The sequence below is a fragment of the Miniopterus natalensis genome, chromosome 21 (assembly GCF_054644295.1).
Source record: "Miniopterus natalensis isolate mMinNat1 chromosome 21, mMinNat1.hap1, whole genome shotgun sequence".
Taxonomy (NCBI): domain Eukaryota; kingdom Metazoa; phylum Chordata; class Mammalia; order Chiroptera; family Miniopteridae; genus Miniopterus; species Miniopterus natalensis.
This window is the reverse complement of record NC_142101.1, coordinates 9,029,720-9,046,457: the sequence shown is the minus strand read 5'-3', so window position 1 is coordinate 9,046,457 and position 16,738 is coordinate 9,029,720. Positions and strand designations below refer to the sequence as shown.

Here is a 16,738-nt window from a genome sequence, read left to right as displayed (position 1 = left end):
TCAGGACAGCGCCTTTTGGACCAATTGAACTGTGAAGATTTGGAGTCCTCATTAGCATGAGGATGGACCAATCAGGGACCGGGGTGGGGACTCCTTCCTCTATAAGTCAGATCCCCTGAGGCTCAGAGCGCTGTTCTTCCCCTTTCCACTAAAGGCTGAGGACTGTGTTTCCCGCCAGGAGCTGAAACACCAAAAATGTCTCACCAGGGAAGCGTGAAGCAGACCAGTGCAGGGCAGAGCAGAGCAGAGCTGTTTAGCCAAAGACAGGCCAAGGGCCACCTCCCCCTGGGCCACCTTGTAGCCAAGCGGCATCACAACTGAGCTGAATAAAGTTTCCTTGTTCACTGCCCCCCCCCCCAAATGGGGGATTTCTGTTGGTGATGAATTGGTGCCATAAAATTTTGGTTCAATCGGAAGGAAATCTTAAGCAAACAATAAAATCATAAAAATATATCCATAATCTAAAAGCATTAGAAAAAGTATGATTTTAAAAGCATTTGGAAAAAGTCAAATAAGCAAGGCAAACACAGGTTAAAATATCTTGTCACCAAGTTATGTTTTGATATTCAATGGATTTTAATTATATCAATGTAATATAGTATTAAAGAGTCTGCTTGCTATAATTCCTAACCTCTGGGTTTAAAAAACAAAAACCTTTCATTGTTTTACTAAATTTATTAAATTCATGATAAAAATAATATTCATCCAATGACAGGGAACTTACTAATTATTAATATGCTTCAATTATTTCTGTACTAGTCCCCCCTCCCACATACACTTACATACCCTAGTTAATGAAGAGTATTAATTACCTTTATCTTGTAGAATCAGCCTTGCAGTAGTACACTATCTACAAATACTCCTTTGCATTGCTAAGCAAAAATCACAGGGCTAGATACACCTGGAAACAACAGCTGGAGGAACATTGTACTAGGACTACTTACCATCACAACAAATGCAGTGACCCTCTCGCAGAAGGAAGACATAAAATTGTCAGTCCCTGCACTGGGGTTCTGTTGGGCCGGTGAGCAGTGACACTATGAGAACTAGGAAACCTTTTATTTTAATAGAACTGTAAGAGGAAAGTCATTTCTACATCTACCGCCTGCTCTGTGAAGCCGAGCAAGGATTTATCATCACAATTTCAAAGACACTGCGGACTGAATAGGTTCTGGAATGTGCTGGGGTCAGGAGACGGGAAAGTGGCAGTGCCAAACCCGGATGCACACTCTGCTCTGCTGATTTTTATTCCAGGGACCTTCCACTCCAGAGCGGGCCAGCAACTCCGGGAAAAGCTTTTGACCAACATTCCGAATTAAGATATAAAAGAAATAGACCACGGGGTCTGCGCTCTGTGGGAGCTAACAATCTAGTTACAATGACCAATGCTCAAGAAGGAACACTGTTAGAATGCAGTCTATTTAGAACACACTATCTTAATTAAACATCCTTAGTGGAATTGGGGAGCAGCAAAGACAAGATGTAACAAAGCACTTAGGAGTCTATCATTTGCCGAAGAATGTCCTAGATCCACCAGAGGAAATAATCATGAAGAAAACATGCTCCCTGACTTTAAGAAGAAATAATATAGTAATTAAGGCAACGATGGTGAGTTACTCTTGTAGACGAGATGCAGAGCTGTGGTGCCTATCTGGTGCTAACATGGAGATCTGGCTCTTTCTCCATTTGCTGGAGACCACAGGGTCCAAGTAGGAAGAGAAAGTACCAATACCGACCCCTCCCATGCTGGCAGCAGACTTTTTGCCACTAGCCTGGATGATGCAAGACACTTTCTGTTTTTATCAAACCCAAATAATAACAACTTCTTGTCGTTATCAGGATTAAATTACTCAGTGACAACGGACAACTTTCCATTTTCAGTATTTTAGAGCCAGAAGAAATCTTTAGCAAGTATTTAGCTCCATCCTTTCATTTTGCCTGTACAGAAATCAAGGTCCAAATGTTTCAGTAACACATCCCAGGTCACACATGGGGGGAGGGCAAAGTGTGAGCTTTGTGTTGTTTCATAGCATCATTCCTATAGCATCATTGATTCATAATCACCTGTTTAAAATTTATATTTTGAGAGCTTATATACACATCATTGACATTTTTCCCTTTTGTGTATCTTTTAATGGTTGAAGGATGAACAGAATATAATTGGTGTATATATATATATATATATATATATATATATATATATATCTCCTAGGGTGAAGGTTAACTGTATATATATATATATATATATATATACAGTTAACCCTCACCCTAGGATATTTTTTCCATTGATTTTTAGAGAGAGTGGAAGGGAGGAAGGGAGGGGGAGAGAGAGAGAGAGAAAAACATCGATGTGAGAGAGACACATCAATTGGTTGCCTCCCGCATGCACCCCAACCAGGGCCAGGAATCAAACCTGCAACCCAAGTACGGGCCCCTGACCGGGAATCAAACCCGAGACCTTTCAGTGCATGAGCCATGGCTAACCACTGAACAACACAAGCCAGGGCCATAATTGCTATATTTGAACAGGACCAATGTAAGTTTCTGTTTCTTCCAAGCCACATATCTTATGCAAAAATGAGAATTAAAAAGAAGTCTCATTATGTTCAACTTTTTTCTGATCTTATAGCTCAGACATATCTAATAAACTTCCCCTGAAATCCCATATTATCTATCGATTGAAATAATAGTAGGAATTGAGGTTGTTGACAAGCACAGCTAGAGCTAGACATTAATATTTACTTAAGTTTACAATGTCAGTAAATACAGAGCTATTGCATATTACGTATCGTCATATATTGATGGCTTATTCTAGATAAATAAGAAAAAAATCAGAGAAGGCCAATTATAATCAAATAGAACTTAACATGTCTAGTTTCAGATCCAAAATGCTGCAAGTTTTACAGTAAGGGGAAGGTTCTTATTTGTATAAATATCTAGGGTTGTCTCCAGAAAAGAAATCAAATGGCTGGACAAATCACAAGTCACGGGACACATGAGGATAACTCAGCCCCGGGCCCCAGCTGCAGAGAAGATGACCACAGCTCACAGGATTCAGACAAAAAGAGGGCAAAGCTCTCTGCCCCCCTAGAGTGATCAGAACTCAGGGAACCTATAAATAGGACTGGCTGAGACACTCCTACAGGAAGCTCCTTTCCTCTGTGCACATCAGCAGGGTCAGAATTCCAGGTAAGAAAGGCAGGCTTAGATATTTTAAACCTCATGAAACACTTGACAAGTGGGTGCAGATGTGCCAGTTTTCTAGCTGAGTCCTAAGCAGTGTGTCTTGATCAGTTTTGAAGACGTTGACTGCTCTGTGCGGTGAATTGGACTCATATGTGATGCATTTTTTTCTTTAATATATTTTTATTGATTTGAGAGAGAGGGAGGGAGAGGGAGAGACAGAGAGAAACATCAATGATTAGAGTCGTCGATGGGCTGCCTCCTGCACGCCCCACTCCAGGCATCAAGCCCGCAGCCCAGGCATGTGTCCTGACCGGGAATCGAACCTTGATCTCGTGGATCCTAGGTCAGTGCTCAACCACTGAGCCACACCAGCCAGGCTGTGATGCATTTTTGTCACCTGACACAGAGAATGCCCAGGAGACCAGTAAAAAACGTGTTCGGTATCGATTACAATAAACATCACGCCAAGACCGAGCATTAAAAAGTGGCTCGGTGGAGCACTGAGCATCCTTGGGACCAGTGTTCTGAGCTCTGCACCGGGTAAATGGCTTGTCTCTTTTTAGCTCTTTTTCTCGAGTTTTGTCCTGTTCTTTCACGTGGGACATGTTTCTTTGTCTCATCGTTTTCGCTGCCTCCGTGTTTGTTTCTAGGTATTAGGTTTAGCTGCTATGTCCTCCAGTCTTGGGACAGTGGCCTTATGTAGCAGGTGTCCTGTGGGGCACAGGTGCTCCAGGTGTGTCCTTTGTCTGGGTTTTGTGTGCCTTCCTATTGTAGCTGAGGCTTGATCGCTGTTGGCACATCTATGGTTGGGGTGGCCCCTCAGGCTGGTTGGGTGGTTGTTAAGGACCGGCTGTGACTACAATGGAGGAGCTGCTGTGCAGGGGCTGACCCCAGGAGCAGTATTTGCTTTAGGGGGGCTCTGTTGCCTGCAGAATCTGCCCTTTGGGTGTGTCATTTGTGAAGGCAGCTGGGTGGCGCTCTGGTGGGGTCTGGGGGGGTCATCGGGTGTGTCACTCCTGGGGCCTCCTGGGAGGGTCTCTGCTGCAGGACCAGGTCAGCGGCTGCCGGTGCCCTGCCCAGGGCCTCTTGGTGTGAGCTACAAAGTGATCTGCTGATGGTTGCCACTTACGCTCATCTTGAAGGTGCCTGGAAGAGGCCAAGGTGTGAACCAAGGCCAGCTATCACTAGTGCCAGGTTCAGGGCTGCTTGGCAAGAGGTACAGGGCACCCTAAGGCCAGATGCTGCTTGTTTGGGGTTTGTTAACCTTTGAGAGATTTTAGGAGACTGTAGCATGAGCTGTACATATGGAAGAGGCCCTGGAAGAAGCTTTGGTAGGCCTGCAGGTTGGGTGGGGTAGGGTCTCAGGGAATCACCAGGGTGGGGCAAACGATATTACCCAGGCTGATGGAGACTCAGACATGGTGTCCCAAACAAGATGACCCCTTCAGATAGGACTCAGGAGGGCTCCACAAAGGAGCAATGACCTCTGTAGCATCAGTGGAATATTTTCAAGGGGAGGCAGATGGAAAGACATCTCAACATGCTTATTGCCATAGTGCTGCTACTAATTTACTGATAAACGCAGTCTTTTTCCCTCGCGTGTATATATAAAGCAGCAATTTAAATGACAGGGAATTGTTTTCCACACATGTCCACTATATCACTGAGTGCCAGAACAAAGAAGCCTTCTGCTTAAAGTATAAAAAGAGAGCCAACTGAGTAACGTTTCAGCATTTTTAGGCATAATTTTAAAACACAAGAAAGGCTTGATTTTCTCAAGGAATTATCCACTACCCCTGCAAATCAAAGGACTATTTTCAGTCCATCTCAGCTCTGGTGTAACAGACAATAAAGCTTCCAGGGGGTCCAGGGTACGCTGGAGACTGACTGGATCACAGAAGAATAGCAGAGATTTTCCTGTGCAATCAACACGTCCAAGTGCATCCTTGGAAAGGCGGAAGACATCAATTTTCCCTCTGCCTCACCCACAGGGGACCAGGTATCAAAGGGTAACAGCTCTCTACGATGTTAGCACCCTCCTCTAGCATCCAATACTGTTATCATTCATTCTAATAATACCTTGCGTTATGCCCATTTTAAATTATTAGAAGTCATAGTTTCCATATAGTCATATTATTAATATAAAAAGCCTGAGATAGTTTTGAGTTACTAAAATTATATCCAATAACTATCAAGCCACAAGGCAGTAGCTATTTGTTGCTAACTAATGTTCCCTTAGCGCTCAATTTCATTAGCATCAGATTGTTACTTAGAATGCAAAAGCAGGAATGAACAGAGTAATAAAAGTTTCTCTATTTCCTTTACCTCTTCTTTCATTACCAATAAAATTTATATTTGGAAGCTCCAAGTTACTCCATTATCATTGCTATTTTAAGATCAACCGGCAACAATAGGAAGTTGTAGCAAACACAAGTTCTATCAAAGTAGCATTCAACCTTCACCGCTGATTCAATGGCACCTCCATGAAAATAATTTATTTCCACTACCAAAAAAATGTTAGTAATTTTCCAGTTGAAATTCAACTAGTTTTATTTACCAATAGAAAGCCAGGAGACCCAACTTGACTGTTAAAAAAAATAGAGAGCAAGTATTTACAAAGACCTCAGCAGGTTCAGTGCATATCATAGTGACTAGCACACAGCAGGCAGGAAGAAGATATTCATGGATTGGTTGATAGAAGAGTGGGTGATGCCCAGGCCGGGTGGCTCGACTGGCTGGAGCACCATCCCGTACACCGAAAGGTTGTGGGTTCGATTCCCGGTCAGGGCACATGCCTGGGTTTTGGGTTTAATCCCCAGTCAAGAGGCAACCGATCATGTTTCTTTCTCACATCAATGTTTCTCTCTCTCCCCCTTCCTCTCTCTCTAAAATCAATTAAAAAAAAAAAAATCCTCCGGTAAGGAAAAATACAAATTTTTTTTTTAAAAAAGAAGAGTGGATTATGAATGAACAGAAGCAGGCATGCAGGAAGGAAAAGCCGTAGGAGGTGAGAAAGAAGACCAAAAGAACTCCTAAACCCAAAAAGTATAAAAAATATGAAACTGACAGTAAGGCAGAGAGACATGGACATGACTGCCGCTTAGGTCTAGCTGGAAACGATGCAAAAGCAGAAACGGGAATGTAACGAGCCCTTTTCATACGCTAAATCAACAAATGGGTGTTCCAGGAGGGTAAAAACTGCAAGACAAAGGCACAAAGTGGGAAAAAGGAAATGCACATTCATAGACCTGTGAGCAGATTAACTTGTCCAAAGCAGACAGTTTATGGAGGAGCCGGCGGGAGGCTGGGCCGCAAAGGCAGGCGTTTGGAGCCAGACGCTGCGCGGAGCACAAGTACTGAGGGGCATCAGCCTGCCCCCCGCTTCCCCACCCACCGGCGCCTCCCCCTAATCACACGGCCACACCCCCAGCAGATGCTTTTCTTCCTCAAGCCCGAAAGGCAACCAGAATTTCTGAGAAAGTGGCAAACGTGCTCACGATCATAGAAAGTTAAAAAAAGAGAAAACATGGTGCATAAAATAATTTGCAAAAAACTAGTGGCTAGAAATATTAATTTTCAACTACCACCTGATTATAGTCCTCCAAGTATATGTATACAATTTTAGAGTGGTTTTATTTTGTTTTGATAATTTGCTTCTGACCACTCTGAACAAGGAAGTTTCTTGAAGCAATAACCAGGACAGGAAAGCAAAGAGTACCTATGTAGCAGGCGGAGTGGTAGAGGCTTTATATATACAATTTCACTGAATCTTAACTATTAATTTGTTAATAATGTTAACACATTGAGAAAAAACTACTTGAGAATCACTTAACTAAATAGCAAACTTAGGATGCAAATTCACCTAGGATGACAGTTATGTTCTAACTACTAGTGCTGCCAACTCCCAACTGTATGTGTTCAGCACCTTTTTAATAGAATCAGATGGAAGCACAGCTCAAAAAGCCCCTGTTCAGTTTCAAAGACACGTGGCTTATTTCCAAACGCCTAAATGCACTTAAAACTAGGCCAGTCTCCTCCGCTCATAAAGCAGTAATTAAAACCCATCACTGAAGCTACTGGGGTACTTGACTTCAATCCAAACCAGAGTCTTAAAAAAACCATGAGAAAGGATGTTTCAGACCAAACTAAAATGATTTAAGAACAGTGCTCCCAGTCCCAGCTTATGCTGTTAAATTCTATTCTGATATAAGAAACCCAGGAAGGCAAGATATGGGGAAAAGGGCAGCATTCCCTTTATATTCCTGTTATAGTAAGACGGATGCATGCATATTATATATATACATAATATATATATAATATATATATGTAATATATATAGTAAGACGGATGCATGCATATTATATATATTATATATATATATAATATATATATATATATCTCTCTCTCAGGATAATTTCTGACCTTCATTCATTTATTAGACATTAAATGGACATCTAAGGTCTATTAGACGCTATTGCTACAAATAAGACCACTCTTGGCCTGAAAAAATTCAGCCTAATAATTGACAAGCTATATGAGAGAATCCTATTGATATAAAAATCAACAAAACCTTTAGAAAAGCCAAAATAGAATCACACAATCCAAATTCTAAAGCCCAAGCCCTTTATTAATTAACTAGTCATCCAAAAGCTCACTGATGCACTGGTTTTATTTTATCCACATTAACAACAGATTTTGTTTTCTAAGTACATTTCCCACTTGGGCCATTTATTGGCTTGATGCCCCCAGGCAAGTTTCTTCACTCGCCTGACCCTCGGCTTGCTCACTGGAAAATCATGAGAATCAACAGCTATACTTCGAGACTGTTGTAAGGATTAGAGGCAATTATATAATGCAGCAACACAGGGCCTGGCGTTGAGAAGGGCAATAAATATAGCTAATATTGTAATTACTGGATTTAGAAACCAGTAACAAATCGATCAGAAATATCAAATTAGGAGTAATGGGGTGGAGGAAGAAGAGACTAAGGCTAGCTCTAAGAATAAATAGCTCTGGCAGTAACAAAAGAGTCAAGAAAACTACGCAGATACAAAAACTAGGAAACAACCCACTGGAGCCACCAGCCTACACACTTCAATGTCTCCTGAGGGCGTCGCCAATGTTTTCACAGGATGGGACAAGGATGAGCCTGGAGATGAAGGAAAGCCATTTAAAATAGATCCCACTTTTATTCCATGATTTAAAAAAAGACAGATAAGCATATCATTGACTTTGGAAAGATTCCTATCAAAAGTGATTGAGCATTACAACTTTAACACCTTCCATGTATAAACTTTAATTAACTGCAAAATTCTATTAACAAGCTTCGGTAACGTGCAAAGGAAGCTCTCAAAGTTCAGGAGCAATTTTTTCTCCTAAACACTGAAAAAGATGTGTTTCAAACAAACTAACTGTGAAATATTTCAGTGCAATGGGCTACGACATCAGTTCTTTAATAGCTAAAAAAGTAAAGTTTTGGTCTCCATCACTGCTCAATGTTTTTATATCTACCAAAGAAACAACCGTGCCATGGAGATCTCTTTCCCTTGAATTTTCTTCCAACAGTTGAAAGTCAGGGAAAAGCAAAAAACATCTGTTCCTTCCTGCAGAGCTGACAACCCTCATTCTATGGTTTAAAAATAAAACATGTTTATGGAAACATAGATATAATGATCACCTGCCTCAAAGGCAGCTGGCAATTAATTGACTGAAAGACAGGCAAAATCAAGGCCCCAAAAACAATTTCCCTGAGGACACTGCTGGTGCTCCCCAGGCCTCTGGTAATTTCCAAGACACTCATAAAATCTAAAGGATGGCGAAAAACCAGATGTGATTCCAGATGACAAGAAAACGGACCACAGCTGAGAAACGGGCCCAGGTCAACCTGGATTCACTCCACACCACAAGAACACTTTCCATGAGAGCTGCCTGGAGAAAATGTGCCTCACTCTGACCAACAGTCACCTCTTATCCACCCCAAGTAAGGCCACAAGGTCAATGATTTTTAAAATTCACCTAATTAAAAACAGAAACTAGAAAAACTTCAAACATGAAGGCCTTACATTCCATAGTATTTTCCAAAATATTTTATTCTATATGTTGTCTTATACTGAACATCCAAAAATGAGTAATAAGCCAGGGCATTCAGACATGAATCAGTAGAGGCAGCTTCTATTTCTGGCTCTGCCTCTGAATGAATCACAAGGTGACCTTGAGAAAGTTATTTCCTCACTTTACCCCTGTATCCCCACCAGCTACAAGATTAGGTTAAACCTACCGATTCCTTTTGTGTGTGTTTTTTCTTTAATTCTTTTTTGGAAAAATAGTAAATGAAATCAATACATGGGAACTGCCATACAAGTATGTACTGGTCACTGACCAAGTATCTCCATCAGTCGAATACAAAGTAGGCGATGCCCATTCTAAAATCACTAACTCTGCACTTTTACCCTGCACAGTAAAAATCCTGCCTGGACAGGTCAACAAAACCCAGGTATTTCCTCAACAGGATTCCTCTGAAAGAGTTCCAAATTGCAAAGCTGGAAGTACTTAAAAAATTAAAGTGTAAGTCCTAAGCGTATACTTTTTTTCCTTAAGGGAAACAAAGCTGCAACCTATTTAGTGTCCTATGATCTCCAGGACTCTGCCCAGTCCTTCTATGAAGCCCTCTTCCCTTAGCCCCTGCCAAGGAGGGAAGTCTCTGAGTCCCTGATGTCCCCAGGGCATGGTACTGCACATCCATCCTAAGTGCTGCTGGGCACTCAGGCACTGAGCCTTGAAAAGGCAGAACCATGATACATACAATGGTCTCTGTATCTCCTACCCTCTAGCAACATTGCCTGGCAATGTGGCTGCCCTGTGCGTGTGTGTGTGTGTGTGTGTGTGTGTGTGTGTACACATACATAGATATTTGTTATATGAATGAAATGAATATATTTCCAAAGTCTAATGCTACTAGAAGCAATGGTTAATATTAATGAATGACAGTTTTAATTACGGTGACATTTTCACTTTTAGAAATATATGTATAATCTGAATGCTACCTAAATAAAGAGGAAATACATGATTTCTCACCAACATTAAATTCACAGAAATCAACTCAAGAACTTTTCAATATTCTTCCTTCAAAATGGTCTTTTGGGGGGGGTTGTTTTTTTAATAATGTACCTAATGGGGATTAAACTATAAACTTTCCTTTTAACCTAACCTATGCAATGAAGGAAAATCAGCAACAACAAAAAAAAAACCAAGCATGTAAAATGCTATTCTTAAGTATAAGAATCAATAAATTTAAAAATATAAGATAACCCATACATAAAAATAAAAATGTGGTAAATCCATAAGAGTACCATAACATTAACAGCATTTAGCCAACTAAAAAATAGCCATGCTCACTGAGAAATGTCCAAGTAATATTTTATAACCTATTTATTAAAGTAATACGTCGTACGATTCTAAGCTTTTCCAATTAATTTGAAATTTTCAATCATTCAAACATTTATCCCAAACAAGCCAGTACTTGCGCAAATTTTCATTTCTTCCTACTCCTTGAATAATTCTTACACGCAACATGTCATTCACTAAGTAAAAGCAGAAGTAAGCGGGCATGAAACAAACTGACACTCAGCGGCCTCTGAAGGTTAGGCCTTGGAAGCCTCAAGCCTATAAGTAAAAACTCGTAACACTCCTTGGCATCTACCACAGCAAACTGACCCTCTACCTGGGCTTTCTGGAGCTTATCAGAGTCTGCGCCTATAAGTAAAAACTCGTAACACTCCTTGGCATCTACCACAGCAATCTGACCCTCTAGCTGGGCTTTCTGGAGCTTATCAGAGTCCGCAACAAACACTAAGGGGACCTACTAGTTGGATAACTGTGTGCTTTTGGCTTCCCCACCTTCACTAGCTCCAACCTACACCCTGTTTGGATGACCCTATGAAAGCACAATATCAGGGAAATGAAAATGATCCCTAATATTCTATTTCATTATTTACTAATTTCTTAGAGCGTGTGTTCACTTGATTGCATTAGAAAACTGCAGTGACCACGCAGCTTCACTACACAGTCTACCCAGATGGCTGCACCATAGAAACTCCTACTACTTCCATTCAGATCCACGCATGTGTCAGGTGGCAGAGACCACCTTTGGGTAGCTCACAGCCAAAATAAATGGTTGGTTGGTTTCTCCACACTGGCGCTTTTCGAAGGACCATGAGCAATTCTGTACTTTTTAATGCTGGGGGTGGAGGTGAGGAAGGAAAAAGAATTATGGCTCAGCTAACGGATGCAAAAAATAAAAATAAAAAGGTAGTTATCTGCCTGGCTGCCCCTGGACATAGGGAACAGCAGGAATGCTGCAGAAATGGGCAGAACAGCCCTTTCGTGGGATGACTTGGGACAGACACGACTAAGTGATCCCCTTTAAGCTGGGGTGCGGGACGTGAAGGGATCCCCTAGGAAGAAGGGACGTGCCCCAAGCGGGGTTTGGCTTTTCCGAGGCGGGGAGGGCGGGGGGCACGGGGAGGCCCTGGCGGGCAGGCGACCTGCGGCCCGGGGGCCGGGGGGCCGGGCGAGCTCACCGGTGAACACGTTCTGGAAGCCATCGGCTGCCGCCTGCGCCCCCGCCGCCGGGGCTGCGAGCGCGGGGGGCGCCCCTGCGGCCGCGGCAGCCGCGCGCTCCAGCAGGTGTGCGGGGCCCGGGGCGCGGGGCGCGCGCGCGTCCGGCTCCGGCGTCCAGTCGGCGGGGCGGCCGAGGCCCCCCGCGAGGCCGTCGGCGGGGGCGGCGGCTCTGCGCGCGGGGCTCGGGGAGGGCTCCGGCCGCCTCCGGACCCTGGGGCTCTGGTCGGGGGACTGCGACGGGGACTGGCCGGGCGAGCTGAGCTGCCGGGTGGTGGTCTTGATGTAGTTCGGGGCGACGAGCGGGTAGGGCTTGAGGCAGCGCGGGCTGGGCGCCGGGCTGCCGGGCAGGGGGGCGGCCGCGGGGGCCCCCTCCTCGGGCTCGGCGCCCAGCCTCTGCGGGGCGTCTCCCGGCGCCGGGCCCCACTCCTCCCCCGGGGAGCCGCGGGAGGCATCCTCAAAGGCATCCTCGTCGCCCTCCTCGTCCGTGTCCCCAGCCCTCTGCCCGGGCGCTCCGGCCGCGCCCTCCCCGGGTGCGGCCTCGGGAAACGGGAAGGCGGGGGACGGGGGCGAGTCGGCGGCCGCGCGCTGAGCCACCCGCAGCCCGGGCGCCTCCGAGTCCCGGCGGCCGCTGGGGGGCGGCGGATGCTCGGGCGCCGGGGGCTCGGGCAGGTCGGAGCGCGCGGGCAGCGCCTGCTCGGAGCCGGGGCCGCCCCGGGCCTCCCCCGCCGCGCCGCTCGGCCCCAGCAGGAACCGGTCCAGGCCCAGGAAGGCCCCGGGCTGCGCGGAGGGGGTGGTGGGGAGCCCCGCAGGCTCCTGGGCGCCCTGGAGGTGCTGCAGGCGGATCGCCTGCTGGATGTCCGAGAGCAGGTCCTCCTGCTCCGTGGCCGAGTGGAAGCTATAGATGTCCGTGTCCGAGCCCGAACTGGTCCTTTGTCCATCCTGCGCCCCTGCCGCAGTTTCCAAATCCTCGGCGATCGCCCGGCCCCCGACCCCAGCCTCCACCGGCTCAGGGCCACCTGCACGGGTCCCCTCAAAAGGGTCGGCGCCCTCGGTGTCCGACAGGCCCGTGTCGTCCGCCGAGAGGCTGAGGTCGGGCGTCTTGGTGACCAGGGAGGGAGCGCTGTCCAGCTCGCCGGTCTGCAGGGCCTGGGCGTCCAGCACATTCTCGCGCGAGCCGCCGGAGCCTTTCCCCCTGGACAGGTTCTTCCTGATCCTGAGGTTGGAAAACACGGAGCCCCTGGAGTCCGACTTGCTCTTCTTCTTGCCGGGCTCCCCGGCGCCGCCCTTGCCGTGCCTGCCCGAAGCCTTCCTGGCCGCGCTCCCCTTCTTGGCGGCTTCCGCGTCCCTGGGCCCCGCAGCATCCTCCGCGCCGCCGCCGCCTTCGTGGGAGGCATCGCCCGCGCTCCGCCTCAGCTTCCCGTCCTGGTTGCCCATGGTGCGGTCCGGGCGCCGCGCCCCGCGCACTCAGGCCATCGCCGCCCCGCCGGGCGCGCGGCCCCGGGCGCGGAGAGCCTCCCGCGGCGGTCAGGCTGCGGGGCGAGCGGCCGGGAGCAGAGAGGCCGCCGGCCGCGCTCGCCTCGGCCGCCTCCGTGCACAATGCGCGGCGCCAGCGGCGGCGACCGCAGCCCGCGACCCGCCGGGCGAGGCGCGAACGTGCTCGGTGCGCGCGGCGCCAGCCAATGGGCGCGCGGGACGCAGCCGCCCGCTCCCCGCCCGCCGCCGCCGCCCGCGGGGCGCACGCTCGGCCCCGCACCCCGCGGGGCGCCCCCCCCGCGCGGACCGCGGGCCCCGTCCCCCCCCCCCCCAAGACGGCCCATCGGCCGGAAGGGCCCCCCGAGCCTCAGAGCTGCGGGGCGCGCCGCGGGAAAAGTTCAACAAAAAGGGGAAGTTCCAACCCCGCAGAGCTGGAGCTGAGGTTCAGGTCAGGGGCGCTAACCGCGCGCACCCCCCATCCCCCCGCACCCCCGCCCTCGGCCGCGTGGCTCCGCGGTCAATAAACCTTTGTTGGGTGAATGCATTGCTTTTTTCCTTAATAACTGATCTTTAACACTGTTAAAGATCACGTACCTGAGCGGGTGGTTTAGGGGGGCTGCGACCCTTAGTGGCTGCTCCCACAGTTCCTGCAGGCCTGGCATCTCCATGGGACTGCACTGGCCGTCATTTCAGAAGTTCATTTTTACTTTTTTTTTTTTTTTTTGGACATAATGGAGAGGTGGGGGAACCAGAAACTACTGAGAGAGATTAGAGCTGATTAAAATGCTAAGCTCCAAAATTCTATGCGTTTACCATATAAATAAAACTGAATTTGTATTTTAAAGGGGTGCATATACTATAATTCCCAGGAGGTCAAACTCATCAATATTAAACAAGTCCCTATTGTTGCCGCCTGCAAAAAGGAGAAACAAAGGAAGCACCCTTGGCCCAAACACTGAAATCAATGTCATGCTATAAATCACCGCTTTCCCAAGCAGAGCCCTGAAGACAAACTTTGTCCTTGCTTTTATTTTAAAAGTTTGCAACAGTTCACCGTGAGGGAGTTTGCTAGCATTCTGGCTTCAGTGTGAATGTTGAATTTCCACTCGTGGTAAACCCTGTTGCTAGTTTAATTACTTAGGAAATTTTGTTAACCTATATTTAAAAAGCATTTTTAAACATCATGGGTGTTTTCAAAAGCGCCAAGCAGTGCATTAAAATAAGATTAAAGTCACATTATTCAATAATGTGCTAAGTATTGAAGTTAGAATTTCACTGTCGAGCACTTTGAAATGACAGAATAACTATCCAACATGTTAGTTTTTTTAAAGTAAGCCCAAAGGAACAATTTAAATGCAGCAAGCAAACTTTTTTTGCATACTGTGAACCAACATTTTAAACTTCCCCCTTTAACCATTGTTATCAATTTTTTTTAAAATGGTCTTATAAGTCTTTGATGTTAAAGCATAGGTAGCAATAATTACTGGCCTTTTCCAAGTATTTTCTTTAAAATATATAACATAAATGCGGGTGGCCAGTTGTCCTGATGTGGCCCTTCTGAGTAAGTGTTTTGGAGACATGGACTTTATAACTTTGCTGGGGTCTGTTTCAGCGTCTGAGCAATCCCGGGAGTGCTTGGAAAGCTTTGTTCCCCCTCTTTCCAAGGCCGCTGTCTTCTCGAATCCAGGCTCCTCAGACAGCACAATCTCTCTGAGGCTGTTAGGATTTTCTGCTGCTTTGACTGCTGAGACGCTGTGAGTCTTAATATTTGCTGTTTCTTTAACAGGACATCATCGATGGTGAGCTATTTGTTTCCTTGCTGTTTTCCTCTGTGATATATTCTACAAGTTCCAGAGATAAGAGGAGAAAAGAAGGCCTGGAGGGAAGAAGAGAGGGAAGGAGAGAGAGGAGACTGCTGATTTTTTTGTTCACAACCTTTGAAACAACGTGAAACAATAGATGACAGCTGTGTACAAGGTCACATGTGACAAAGCTCTACTGCACGCAAAGGCTTATGTGAAACTCCCAAGTGTGGGTATCAAATGTAGGTAGGTACTCAGCCCAGTTTAATTCACGAACACGCTCAGACTAAGAGATTTGTCCGAGGCCACATAGCAGCAGAGGCCATACTTAAACCTACGAATTTAGATCCCAAATTCTTTATAACAAACAACACTACACAGTTGACTCTTTCAGGGACTGGTAAGGGCATCGTGAAGGCAAACTGCAAAGGCTTGCAAAGCATTCCTTGGCGGTTAGTCGTCCCAAAATGCCTGGAACGTGGCTTAAACTTAACTTCCATTCGAGCAAGAAAGACTATCATATTGCAAAAACTTGTTTGACAAATAATTAAAGATCTGAGTTTGTGCCCAGCTACATACTAGGTCCCAGGACACAGAAGAGAAATATGCAAAAGTGGCCAACCTCTGTGTTTGAGGATGTAATCTAGCGTTTTTCTTGGTTAAAGTCTTCAGTATTAGCATCCCAAAAAGGTCACAAAAACTGTATATAAAATATAATGCAGTGCTACTCCTTTTCCAACAGTGAGAACTGGATCTGGACTTTAAAGATAACATTAAAAAAAAAAACACACAAAAAAAACCACACAACTAGATTGGCAAACTTTGAACAAATGATGTTGAGCTCCAGTTCATAATATGTATATGTGGACACAAAGTAAACATACAGATCTTCACATCTTACTCTAAAATGCATCAAATAAATAATACACCTTACTGGATGGATAGTATGGACAGATTTGTAATCAAGCAGCTACAGTAAATGTTTAATTATATAACTTAGGGGATGGATATATGGGTGTTGCTGTAAAATTCATTCAACTTTTGTGTATATTTGGAAATTTTCACGCGAAAATGTTGAATGGGAAAGTGGGTTGCAAAAAAATGCGTGACTTTTCCGGCTTCTTTGAAATTAAAATCATATAATGGCTGTTGGCACTCAATAAACACTCAATGAATGAGCAGCCCTCGCTTCGCCCTTACCGACCTGTGTGTCTGAGTCACGCATCCTTTCTTTTGCTCTTCCTTTGGCTCTCCTTGTCTTCCATCACTTTCTCAGTTCCGTGTCTCTCAACACTGAAATGTTTTTGAATCTTGTTTGTTGTTTTTTTTAGTTTATCTCTCTGCTTAACCTTGGTGGATTGTTCGAGAATCTCCAATAAAACCATCAGCTTGCATTTTAGTTATGCAGTTCCTCTTTTCTCCCGAAGGGGAATGAGCTTCTCCTAAAAGACAGCTCTGCCTGACATCAACTACTAAGACTACCTCCCAAACCCCACCTCTCAGTCCTGACTTCCATCTACGCTCCAGACACCCGAAGTACCACCCTGGCCCCCACTCAAACCCCATACCTCACCCTCCTTTATTTTTTCATTCAGTAAAAGCACCACAGTCTCTCCAGTTGCCCAGACCAGGCTTGTTGCTGACCCTCCCTCTCCCCT

The 16,738-nt window shown here is 45.9% G+C and overlaps 1 protein-coding gene across 1 annotated transcript in view; it reads right to left on the bottom strand.

The window, feature by feature from the left end:
• Positions 1-13,239, bottom strand: part of FMN2 (formin 2) — a 223,260-nt gene extending 210,021 nt beyond the window's left edge. The window contains exon 1 of the mRNA XM_087829045.1: positions 11,766-13,239. Coding sequence (XP_087685171.1) covers positions 11,766-13,239 — 1,474 coding nt within the window. The remainder of the gene's footprint in view (positions 1-11,765) is intronic.
• Between the last annotated feature and the right edge of the window lie 3,499 nt (positions 13,240-16,738).